This window comes from Sander lucioperca, chromosome 6, assembly GCF_008315115.2.
Source record: "Sander lucioperca isolate FBNREF2018 chromosome 6, SLUC_FBN_1.2, whole genome shotgun sequence".
In the NCBI taxonomy this organism is placed as follows: Eukaryota; Metazoa; Chordata; class Actinopteri; order Perciformes; family Percidae; genus Sander; species Sander lucioperca.
This window is the reverse complement of record NC_050178.1, coordinates 11,855,272-11,868,850: the sequence shown is the minus strand read 5'-3', so window position 1 is coordinate 11,868,850 and position 13,579 is coordinate 11,855,272. Positions and strand designations below refer to the sequence as shown.

At 41.1% G+C, this 13,579-nt stretch overlaps 1 protein-coding gene across 2 annotated transcripts in view; it reads left to right on the top strand.

Annotated features, from left to right (window-relative positions):
- The window catches only part of LOC116051522 (metabotropic glutamate receptor 4-like), a 191,774-nt gene that overhangs the window by 147,952 nt on the left and 30,243 nt on the right, over nt 1–13,579 (top strand). For both annotated transcript variants that reach the window (XM_031302018.2, XM_031302017.2), the window contains exons 8-9: nt 3,036–3,172; nt 4,420–5,355. In XM_031302018.2, the coding sequence (XP_031157878.1) occupies nt 3,036–3,172; nt 4,420–5,355 (1,073 nt within the window). The remainder of the gene's footprint in view (nt 1–3,035; nt 3,173–4,419; nt 5,356–13,579) is intronic.

Here is a 13,579-nt window from a genome sequence, read left to right as displayed (position 1 = left end):
GATTTATTTTAAGCAGCTGTCATTGCTGTCAGACATGTATACCTGTGATGAAGATTTTTTTTCCCCAGGAAAGATGTTCACAACATCCGATGTAGCACAAGAAAAGCCCTCATGGTCTGATATTGATCTTAATCAACATGTAACAGATGAAACATTAAGAAGAAATGGTTGGAAACAGTAGGGATACCAACATTAAAGGCATAATTTATGCTCAAACCAAAAGGTTTGCCTCATCACCAAAATTCAGCAACACAGAATTGAACTTGCTGTCACTCCCAAATTGATTAACAGTTTAATTATATATTGTACATATGCATGATTTGAAATGTACAGTCTTTGGAGATTAGACTCCATCGTTATTTAAAAAATATAAATTTTTTAAAGGGGTAGAAAGCCGAAAGATAATCCCCCGATGGAGTCTAGACACTGATGGTGGCGCGAGGAGCCTGGAAACCAAAACCGAAGAGCCGTCGGTAGTGGGCTTCCGGATGAGGATCCAGGAGTCGTGTGTGATGAAGACCGGAGGAGCAAGGGGAGGAAGAGGGTTGAGCTCTTATCCTGAAATGACAACTGAGCAGCAGAGAGAGACAGGTTTAAAACAGGGATGTCATGCAGTGATTGGCTCGTGATTTTCATGGCCGCTTCTGATTGGTTAAGATAAAAGTGAACACCGCTACAGCTGATTCGTTTAGAGGAGAGAGAAAGTGATTATGTTTTAGAAGTCTTCCTAAAAGAATTTGCGCTGAGCTCCATGTCCTTTCAGATAGAACAAAAACTAATATAAACTATATATGTATAGTTTTTAATCAGTTCCAAATTCTTGCTTGCATGTGGCTTTTTCAGACTCAAATGTATCTGTGCGATAAACAAGTAGTGGTAGCAGCAGGTGTTAAGTGTGCATGAAGAAGCATATTTACAGCAGTGGTAAGAGGACTGTCAATCTGTGAAAGGTCTTAATTTGAAAAACAAGCATGACCAAAAGCTATTGAATATAATCATATAGTATCAGCAGTGTTACGGTGGTAGTGTTGCTGCATTATTCTCTCGGAATCACCAGTGTGGCATTTAGGGTCCATTTTCCTCTTTCCATGACAGTGTTGTCCATGTGAGCACTTACAGACTCGAGCGCATACAGTTACCCCAACCGTGACAGTGGAGGGCTGACAGCTTCAAAGCGCTCTGGAAAGCTCAGGAAAATTGGAGAAAAGGAGCAAAAAAAGAATTGGCCTGATTAAAGTCTTTGATAGGACAGATGACAATTTACCAATAGTGTTGATGTGCCTAATATTTATATGTAAATATAATGCCTCTCTGCTTTATAAAGTCACTGTAATCCTCCCATGATCACTAACTGCTTTGTGATGTGGGCGGCATTGTTACTGAGTGAAACGGTAATGCCGTAATCCAGCAGGGCTGACTCATCGAGATGTGGATTAGGGCCCCGCATCCTCCAGCGTCGAAACAAAGAGCAAGAACAACAAAAAAAATTGCATCAGCAGAAATCCATGAGCAGCAATTGGCCACGTTTAACTCTTTGTTTCAGGGGGCTTGATAATAAAACAGCAGGGGTTTACAGCTTTCATCTGTTTTTGAAGGTATACAGGATTTGTGACAGTTGAAAAGCAATTAGACAAGAAGTTCCCTCCTTCTCACTTCAAGGAGAACCTGCCATGATTGAATGGATCTCTGGACTGGAAGTGTGGCTCTCCTTGTTTCCATTGGGAAGCTTACAGATAAATCCTTGGTGTGCTTTTCTTTGTGACACATCAGTACAGCTTGTCTTTAAACGGCACACAGGAATACATTGTTATACATTGCTATCACAATGATAAAGCAGAGGACACATGAGTAATGAGAAAAGTGTGTTTGACGTTAAGAGGGGGTCAGTTATAAAGATAGCCAACTGTTCAGCACCAGTTTTTCACTGTCCAAAGACCTTAGAAAGTCCAACCAGAGAAAACTCCACTCCATCTTTTTGCACTGTTTGAATCTCTTTAGAGATTCATTCTTATTTGTTCCCATGCTTATTTGTAAATTGGAGATGTTGATATTCGGTAAAAACCTATGGTCATCTTATTTCTGCAAATTATTTCTTTCTTTCTATTTGCACATGGCAACCACAGTGTTGTCAAGGTTAGGAAACTAAAACACTTCATTGAAGAGAAGATCTAGTCTCATAATCAGACTGAACTGCCTTTTTGTTTCACTTAATTCATTCAAATTCTGTTTGGGAGGGGGGATGTTTTGTTTTGCTCTATCCAATCAGTGGCAATTGATACCGGTATCCATCCTGCTGACATTATTTTCATTCAACACAGAAGCTGTGGTAGCAGTTGCTTGGAGCAATTAAAAAAACTATCACATTTTAACAAAAGATTTTAAGAAAAGCTGTCACAAAAACTTTAAAAATTAAATCTCATTAAACGCCTGTTGCCATTTTTGTCGATGTTTTCTACTTTTCATGGATGCAGGTAGGTTGCTAGCTACTTAGTCCCCATTCTTCATCCCACCTCCAAAGCTCTGAGCAGATGATTGTTTCTTCAATCAGGGTAACCAGTGGTCAATGAGAGAAACACCAGGCTAAGCTAACATTTATTGTTGGTCTGTGACAGAACGTGAACTGCGGTCTTAAAATTAGACAAGCTCTATGCCCATTCACCACTCCAAACTCCACCCCACTCACATCTTCCACAACACAAACTAGCAGGCAAACTATTTAGTGAATAATAAGATTCTGAAAGTTGGCACTGAACGTAAATCATATGCCTTAGAATCGTCTAATATGACTGTAATCACTAGTTGTAAATGTTTCTCATAAGGAAAAAGTAGTTGAAAAGTTCTCAGCCATCTTGCCAGATTGGAAGAAGAAAAAAATGCATTATTTTGGTTTCTAATGTAGTGGAACAATAACTGTAGTATCAATGACAACACATTAGTTTGCGCTCACAGATTCATGCTCACTACATAGAAAATAACTGTAATGTGCAGTAAATGATAATGATGACGATGTTGGTTATGATTGTTCTCTCATTTAGGCATAGCTGGAAACCCAGTTCTCTTCAATGAAAATGGAGATGCTCCTGGACGCTATGAGATCTACCAATACCAGATCAGAAACCGAACAGCCGAATACAAAATCATTGGCCACTGGACGGATCAGCTCCATCTCAACGTGAGTATTGCCTTTTCTATTCTATGCCTGTTACATTGTGTTTGTGTTTGTAATGAAAGTCCTTCTCTTAAAAGTCGTTTTCTCCAGCTCTGCAGCTGCATGTTTGCTCATTAACTCCTCCCAAACCATTTGATAGTGCTTAGTGCCATCTTAATAGGTGTAAATATCCAGAGGGCGCTTTAAATGATTAACAGGGTGGACTGTGATGAAAAGAAAGCCAATGAGAGCTTAAGGACAGATATTTAATATCATCTCTCCAGACTGCACTGACTTCCAAAAAACAATACTGTGGGCAGCGGTTGTGATGAAGTAACGGTATTATAACTGTAAATTACATAAAAGAACCAAAGCAATTATGTTTTGACAAAATGAAGAGGAAGCCATGGGCAGGCAAAAAACAATACAATTGAACACATGAAGCAGCTTGAGAGGAGCTTTGCCTTCTTTACCTCTTCTAACAACATGTGCTGTGAAAGAAAAAAGAAAAAAGCAACATTTGTGGTGGGCACCTACTGAGGAATGTGCCAGTTCTGACTCTAAAGCCGTATTTAATTAGTGTTCTTTGAGTTCCTAATTAAATGCACATTTAGATACAAATTTTCCGGCTTTGAATGAACAGCCACAATTGAAAAAAATTTATAACATAACATCAAAGAGAGCAGACCCGTTTGAAATGATGTATTTAATTTATCCGTACAAGTATGCTTGTAAAGGGGGAAAATCCACTAGGGGAGTATAGTATCCTGAAACGGAATTAATCTTTTACTCCTCTGATCGTAGACAGCTGAGTATTGATTTTTTTTTAACACAAACAACAATTTACTAAAGCAAAAAAAGGAAACACTGTGTCAGTTCCCTGCAGAGCAAACAATGGGTTTCCCCTTTCCTCTTGTGTCTTGCCCTTCCGATAATTTGACCTCCCACTGAAAAAATGTTGCTGAATATGAGAAACGCTTTATTTGACCCCTAGTTTCCCATTTTCCACCCTCACCCAAATAAATAAATAAACCAAGTAGCATGGGAGCATACGTACATACTGGTTCAAACACTCACACAGTAAGTAACCACCCTCCAGTTGTTGTTCCACCTTTTTGGCTCAATAAAGCATCACTACCTCTCACTACATGCCACCATTTTACAGGATAGTACGTAAGGACAGTGTAGTACTCTTCAAATCTCTTCTCTTCTGTCTTTGTCCGTCTCTGCGCCCATTCATGTCTATCTGTGTTCCTCTCCCTCCCTTGCAGGTTCGTACGATGCAGTGGCCCGGTGGCAACCGTAGGATCCCTTCCTCAATCTGCAGTCATCCCTGTCAGGCCGGTGAGCGCAAGAAGATTGTGAAGGGCATCCCTTGCTGTTGGCACTGTGAGCGGTGTGATGGCTATCAGTACCAGGCAGACACCTACACGTGTAAGATGTGTCGCTTTGATTTGCGGCCCAACGTGAATCACACGGGCTGCGTTCCAATCCCAACTGTTAAGCTGGAGTGGAGCTCTCCGTGGGCAGTCATTCCTGTGCTTATTGCAGTCGTTGGCATCATGGCCACTGTGTTTGTGGTGGTCACCTTCGTCCGCTACAACGACACTCCCATAGTGAAAGCATCGGGCCGAGAGCTGAGCTATGTGCTGCTAACTGGCATCTTCCTCTGTTATGCCACAACATTCCTGATGATTTCGACCCCTGATGTAGGAATTTGCTCCCTCCGGAGGATCTTCTTGGGTCTGGGCATGAGCATTAGTTATGCCGCCCTGCTCACCAAAACCAATCGTATTTACCGCATCTTTGAGCAGGGCAGCATGTCTGTCAGTGCACCCAGGTTAATTTCTCCAGCCTCCCAGCTGGTCATCACGTTCTCCCTGGCCTCAGTGCAGCTGCTCGGGGTGTGCATCTGGTTTGGCGTGGATCCCTCCAAGGCCATTATTGACTATGAGGACCAGAGGACGTCTGACCCGGTGATGGCGCGTGGTGTGCTCAAGTGTGACATCTCTGATCTGTCTCTCATCTGCCTGCTGGGATACAGCATGCTGCTCATGGTCACCTGTACAGTCTATGCCATTAAAACCAGAGGAGTGCCGGAGACCTTCAATGAGGCCAAACCCATTGGTTTTACCATGTACACCACCTGCATTATTTGGCTAGCATTCATCCCAATCTTCTTTGGCACTTCACAGTCCACGGAAAAGGTAAGCTTACAACTACTTTATTATTATTATTATTATTATTATTATTAGCAAAGTGCAATTCTTTTTGTCATATTGCTTTTTTTTCTAACTCATGGCAATACTTTAGAAATCTTCACAGCTAGACAAAAGCTTATTTAATAGCTTCTTTTTATGTATGCGATATTTGTTTATATATTTATATATCTTATTGGTTTGTTCCCAAGAATGTTTTGAAACATTATTACAGACGTGTGCAGGTGCAGATACACAAATATTATAAATATATAAATACATAAATAAATGTAATGTATATATATATATATATATATATATATATATATATACATTACGCAGCAGTGGTGAAAAGTAATTAAGTGCCTCTACTCATATACAGTAATTAAGTACAATTTTGAGGTACTTGTATTTTCTATTTTGGGCTTCTTTATACTTCTACTTCACTACATTTTTGAGATAAAATGACTCCATTGCATATATCTGACATCTATAGTTACTGCTTACTGCAGAATAAAATGTGCATATAAAACATATGATTAACACCTTTTTGGCTTGTGACTAGGGCTGCACGATATCAGGAAAATATACAATAACGTTCTTGAATGTCACGATAACGATATTACTTGCGATAAATAAATAGATAGCAAAGAGTTGAAGATAACGTTGTCCGAGACGAGCCGGTTACAGACGGGCTCGGTTGTGAACAACACGCTAATGTGCAGATGGATTCTGTATTTTTAGCTGAATAAGACCAGATAATATTTGGTTAAAAGAGATCAGTGATGCTGTTTTGCCCTCAATGTTGTCCATTATTATTATTATTATTACAAATTTGCTAGAAGTGATGTAATATAGCGTTTTAGGTGGAGTGAGCACTGTGCCGGACTCTGTTTAAAAAGTAGCCTTTTAAATGCTACGTTGCTTGTAAAGAAATAACGGGAGTAACAGACGAACCAGCTTTAAAAGTGACATATTTAACATCATCTCTTAACGTTATAAGTACTTCTTCCACAACTGCACATTAATCAACTTTTTTAAAACTGCATTTCAGCAATGTTTACATATGTACCACAGTCCCACACAGACCTCCAATGTTAAATTTTGTATTAAAATATTTCAGTGCCTTTATTCAGGGTGCGATTTGCTGGGGGGAATGCGTGGCATTTCCCCCTTTCTGGTCTACATGTCGCTGCCTCTCTATTCCCGGTGGGGACAAAATGTATCCCCCCCCTCAAAATGATCAATGTTACTTCACCAATAGTCTAGACCAGGGGTCTTCAACATTATTTAAGCCAATGACCCCTTACCTGAAAGAGAGACGGAGCAAGGACCCCCTACTACATATATTGTATATAATTAAGTTGCATATTAAACTGGGCTTACAGTAACGTGTAGGGCGGCCTAAAGCCTTTATACATACTGTACCTTTTAATGGTACACTAACTAAATTCTGTAATAACTGCACGCAAGTTTGTGACGTACATGTATGTGATGGCTGTATGCCACAGTGCATTAGAGACCCCTGAGCATTTTACACAAACACAAGCTCACACTTGTATCCCCGAGTCAAATCGATGTGCCTGACCTTGTGAACCGTGGACCTGGACCACATCCAGTGGGAGCACTACAGGCTACAGGTCAAGAGGGATACAAAGGGGGCATGGAAATCGAGGCTGGGCATTCAGTGGAGACAGTCTGGGTAAGAAGCCAAAGGGGTACAACAATGACAGTTGAAATGTGTAGATCCAGTTAAAAGAGGTCTTTTGGCAGTGTAACAAAAGGGGCTCAGTGGCTACAAGAGAGGACCGTGGTGAGGGAAAAGCCTCATACTGGCATGTTCACTATCAGCGGTGCCAGCATGTCAGACGACAGATTCAACAAATTAATCCTTACCTCCTTCCTTCTGGAATTTAATAAAACAATGCATCAAAACGCTGGCCTCGAAAACTAGCTGTGATAGTTTGCTTTGTGGAAAAACATCCTTGAGAGAGTGTGTGCATTGTGTCACTCTCAGCATCCCAAAAATAATTTCTATAGTTTACAGCATTGCAGAAAATCTGCATATGACTGCAGACAATTAAATTACATTAATAATGCAGTATGTGACTTATTTTAATATGCTGCATGATGTATGTCCACCACAAAGTCCAAACTACTGTGAATGTGTATATTGGCCTTCTCTTACCCCATAAATCACCTGCTGTTAACACTAAAACTGAGCAACAGCAGCTACACACTGAAAACAATAAGAGACCAGCTGAGCTCAACACATACTGCTTGTTATATATTAGATTTTACACCGAAATCTAGTCAGGAAAATGTACTGAAATGTCAACTATCATCACACACTGCACACAGTAAAGAACATAAAGCTCAAGTTCAAAGTGTACGTTATTTTTTAATGTGACTGTTGCACATCTTAAGTCCCATGACAACAGCAGCCAGGGATATCAGTGAGTTCTTTGTTTAATCATTCCATCTCCTCTCTCTCTGAAGATGAAAGAGAATTATACAATCACGGAGAGTGAACAGCTTTTTTGGAGGATGAGGTAATCCATTAGCTAGCATGGCTTTGAATAGTAAAATAGAAGTGAAGTCCTACTTTCTGTTCCTTCTTCTTCTATACCTCAGATTAATTTAATTTACAAACCCTGAAAAACTTCCCTCACCCAGCTTTAATATAAGGCACTCAAAATGATATTACTCACTCATCATCACTAATTATTTTCTGTAGAAAACTGTACACACAATGTCTGGGAGATAGTTCCATTTTTTATCATTTGGAAAACTTCTACCATTGCCGCGAGCATTGTTAAGGTAAGACATGAAATGGAAGACAAAATTGAAATCTTGCTTCAGGGAAATGTCCTACATTTTTTTTTCTTTCCTCATTTGAGAGAGAATAATCATATTTAACATATAACCAAAGGGCCTTTTGAGTGTTGAGTCGTAAAACCTTAATTTATCTCACACTCTAATATGGTTTAGTCTAGTCAGACCATGCAGCACTCAGTTACTGTTATTGTGTACTCTCCTCCCAAGAACACAGACAGCATCAAGTCCCCAAAAACAACGTGTTTACGTTCAAGTGACAAAGAAAGCAAAGGAGTAAATATTTTTGGCACTGCTGTTTAGGGACTGTTGAGCTACCAAAAGGGGTTTTGGGATCTTTAGTCAAAATAGACTTGATCCTCCCTTCGTCAGCAATACATTTTTCTATGACCCTCCAAAATGATTGGGAAAAGAAGCATGACCCTCCCCAACAATTTATTAATGCCTTCTGTACTGGTTTGCGCTTGGCAAAGATGTACAGATAGCCACTGTTTTTTTTTTTTACAACAATGACATATGTACATGACTTAACCTCTGCTTTCTCATCTTACACATCACACTCCATCAAGATGGTGGCCATTTCAGTAGATTTACTCATTATAAGTCAAGCGGTTCTTCAGAGCTCATTAAAAACTGTAAAAACTGATAACGGAAAAAGGTTCTTGAGTGACAGATTTGTGCCTGTGTTTGGAAAATTAAATCTGGTCAGGATAAACAATATGTACATACTAATTCTATTGTGTTTTAAAGTCTGGATAATTTCGGCCTATAAAATCATTTTATTTCATCATATACTGCTATAATCTGGTAGTTGTGGCATCATGATACCGGCGCGGGTGCCGCCACAGCAGCTGTCTTTAGGTGCTCTGGCTAGGTCTGTGTTAGTTGTGTGAAACCGGTGTATGCAAATGCGGGGTGCTGTCCACCCAACGCGGATAATGTGTGATGTGGGAGATTTAGGACTAGAGATGTCACGAGAACCGATACTACCGACACCTTCCGGTTCTAAAATGACAAAACACAGACGATGCCCATTTTTTTGAAGCACCGTAGGCACCGTTAGCGACGATGCCAGTGTTAGCAGCATCAGTGTGGGTAGAGTCAACTCTAACCGACCTAAAAAACGTCACCGTTGTCGGCTACAGCCACTGAACAGGCTACACGTTGTAAACAGCCGTGGCCCGCTTGCCTGCTCCTCTGGTAATGTAAGCCGTTAGCAGGGTTAGCATGGCGGCGTTAGCCACAGTTAGCCAGGACCAGTCGGGATCACTTTACTGGCTGTGTCTCAGTTGTTTTTGCGAGTAACCAACTCGGGTACTCTAGCTATATAATTCAATGTGAGTACACGAATGTTGAAATGACATAAAATGCCCGTCCCTTGTAGCCGTGATAAATTAGCCTGAAGCTAATGCTTAGCTACCTGTTTAGGAGGAAATTAGCCAACTCGGCATCCTTTTGGGCTCTAAGCTGTCTCCATCTTTCAAATACATCTCCAATATTTACCTGGGGTTTGTAACGTCTCTGGTCACGCAACTGTTAGAAACACTTTATTATATTGTTCTATGCTCTATTGCACATGTTTTGTATGTCTTGTTATGACATTTTGATATTTTTCAAATATTTTAATAAAGAAGTTCATGTTTCAAGTTAAAGTACATGGACTCTTAGAAAATCTTTTTTTTTTTTTACCGCGGTATCAAAATCGGCATCAAGAATAAGCTCTAGACATATAGAATAGACACCCCTATTTAGGACACCCGGTTTGTGGATTATTCCTTGAAGTTGTGCGGCCACGGAGACGGGTGTCCGCGCGACGGCAGGATTTAACAGGCTGCCTGCTGGGCTGTCGCTGCTCAGACCAGGGGAGAGGTCTCGGCTCACACGGTTTGTCTCTTCAGCAAGCAGGGCGTCAATTCGGAAGTTTTTTTTTTTCTCCATGATGGCTTCACTCAGGAAACTGAGAGCTACATGGAAAAATATGGACCAAACAAGCCACTTTGAAATGTTGCTGTTTTCATGAATACAAAAGTTGGGTGACCCTCCCCCTTAGACTAAAAAACGTTGGGTGACCCTCCCTTCAATAAAGAATAAAAAGACATGACCCTCCCCTATTTTCCTCCGGTGGTCCATTCCATAAATACCGAACGGTTGCTATTAGTTAGTTAGTTAGTTAGTTACTATTAGTAACCATGACAACAAAGTGGTAATTGCAACGATTTTTCCCTCACCATAACTAAGTTGTTTTTGTGAAAACACTGAACTAAACTTTAGCCATAGTGTCGTCACATCATACAACAGACAGTGGTGCACTGCAACGAAGTGCATTTATCCAAGGACTGTACTTAAACTTAACTTAAAATGTTGAGATACTTGTACCATATTTGAGTATTTTCATTTTATGGTGGCCTACTTGCTTCTACTCGACTACATTGATTTTAAAGCTTTTGTTACTAGTTGCTTTGCAAATTTAAATGATTGCTACAAAATATAAACTCAACTATTGCATTTTGATATGTTATTATAGGTTAATATATAAGCAGTGGAACGTAATTACAAATAAGTAACTAAAATGAGTAAATGAATAAATAAAAATAAACCTGTGACTGATTCTCTGAGCTGTTACATAAACAATGCACTTATTTAAGGAATTAACATGTCAAAGCAAACACACCTCATAATCATCTTACTGTAAATGACAGGCTACACAAAGCCTCACAGCCCACGTTCACACGTCTTTCAGAGCAATTAAATGCTCCACTTCCTCCGGGTCCTGATTTACCTTATCGAGCCGCCTATGTGCTGTGCTCATCCCCACTTTACAGCAGGCCTCTGCCTCAGCATTACAAGCAGTCATTTATTTGTCATCTGGTGCCAGGATAAACTTAACAAATGCCATGGGAGGCTGTCTCTATCATTCAAACAGGGACATCTGGTCTATCTACGGAGTGTGATCACCGAGCTTTATGCTAGCTTCAGGAATAGAAGTGACACCTGCTTACCTGGAGAAATGGTCTAAATCAGTGGCTGCCTCAAAGACAGGAGGCAGGAGGAGAGGCGTCCAACAATGGCATGCATGGGAATGAGGCTTCAGCACAATAGGCTCAGTTCAAATTCAATCAGCCCACACAAAGAGGTCCTGCCATTACAATGCATGAATGGACTGATGAATTGACTGGTGTTGTTTATTTCTCTATGAAGTCTCCATCACACTATTGGCACCGTCAACTCAAGGACAAAAAACTGCTGTTATTGCACTAGTCAGACAGAGAGTGGGAGTTGCAGTGAGTTCAGCGAGACCAGATGTCAGGCAGGAGTGTTCTTCCCCTGCTCTCTGTTACCACCTCCCCTGGTCCCTTTCAATTTCTCTCTTTGTCTCTTTTCTGCACAAAGATAAACAGCATTATTCACAATAATGTCCCGGGAGGCACAATAACACATAATGAAGATTGATGCTACAGAGCAGAGGGATCTAAACTTGGACTTCAGAGAGCAGTTGTTGCGTTCATTAGGCCTACAGCAGCATCCCTCTGGGTCTTGGCTGTTGACCTCTGGGTGCTCCAATAAAGGGTGAATAGGCCATGAAGCTAATTAAGGCCAACGAATTGTAATCTTTATAAATGACACTCTCCCATGAAGCTATATTACTGTGTCCCCTAAGGCTTCTATTTGTTTATTAGCTTAATTAGAATGCAATTATATTGAACTCTCATGCAGCAAGCCCCTCTGCTGAACATTTCCATAGCATGCTGAGAAATAAGACAGTAGCTTAATGTAGAATGGGAGTTATTCTGTTCAAATGCATTTAGTATAGTTTGCCGACTCGTCGTTGTTGGTTATGAGGCCGACAGCTCTGGTGTCGTCTGCATACTTTATGATGTAGTTGGTGTCAAAACTAGCAGAACAGTCATGCGTCAGCAGTGTAAACAGTAGTGGGCTCAGTACACATCCCTGTGGTGATCCTGTGCTTACTGTGGTTGTTTTAGATGTTATGTTACCTACCCTGACTGTTTGCCATCTCTCTATCAAAAAGTCCATGATCCATCTGCACATGCCAGGATCCACACGCAGCAACAACAACTTTTCAATGAGCTGTTGTGGCAATATTGTGTTAAAAAGTTAAAAGGATCCTGGCATAGGTGTTCTTATGTTCCAGATGAGTCAGAGTAAGGTGAAGCAGGGTGGAGATGACATCCTCCGTAGGCCGGTTCGCTCTGTAGGCAAATTGAAATGGGTTCAGAGTGGTTGGGAGGCATGACGTGATGTGATTCATGACAAGCCATTCAAAGCATTTCATGACTATTGTTGTCAAGGCTACAGGGCGGTAGTCATTCATGGAGGCTGGATTTGGTATCTTGGGCAGAGGTATAATGGTGGCGCTTTTAAAACAGATAGGCACTCTGGCTTGGCTGAGCGAGATATTGAATATATTTGTGAAGACGTTCTTCAGCTGTTCTGCATATTCCTTTAGCACACGGCCTGGAATCTGATCCGGACCTGCAGCCTTCTGTGGGTTGATGTTGTAGAAGACCCTCTTCACGCTGTCAGCAGTCAGCTGCAGGGCCTGGTTGGTAGGAGGCAGTCCCCACCTTTGTGCCACTCTTTTGTCAGCAACCTCAAACCGTGAGAAAAAGGTGTTGAGGTTATCTGGTAGGGAGGGGTCCATTGCCCGTGCAGTTGGCTTGTAGCCTGTAGCTGTTTGGAATCCCTGCCATAAGCGCTTTGTGTCCTTTGTGTTAGTGAAATGACTGGACAACTTTTTCCCATACACTCTTTTAGCCTCTAATTCCCCTAATTCCTCCTTTGAGATTGTTTCTTGCTATATTGTATACCTCACTATCCCCAGATCTAAATGCGGCATCACGAAGCCTCAGCAAGGAGAGAACCTCCCCGTTAGCCATGGCTTATTGGTGGGACGCAGCTTAACAGATTTAATCACAGTCACATCATCAGTGCACTTGTTTATGAATCCCAGCACAGTCTGTGTCTATTCCTCTAGGTCTACATAGTCCCCAGATGTTGCAGCCTCCTTGAAGATGCTCCACTGTGTACATTCAAAGCATCCCTGTAAAGATGGAATAGCCTCCTGCGGCCATAGTGAATGTCTTTCACTACTACTGGCTCTTGTCTCACTCTTGGTCTGTATGCAGGCCTTAGCAGAATAGTCAAGTGGTCGGAGCTACCAATGTGAGGCAAGGGGGCTGCAGTGTATGCATGTTTGATGTTGGAATACAAATGATCCAGTGTGTTATTACAAGTCTAGTACTAGTCATTGATGCAGCCATACACTGCTTCTCCTCTGTTATGTTTTGCCTCAGGCAAGATCTGCTGATGGTAAAGTGATGATAGGTGTGTGAGATATAAAGCAACCTGATTTTATGAGCTTGGGTCTGTGCATGCT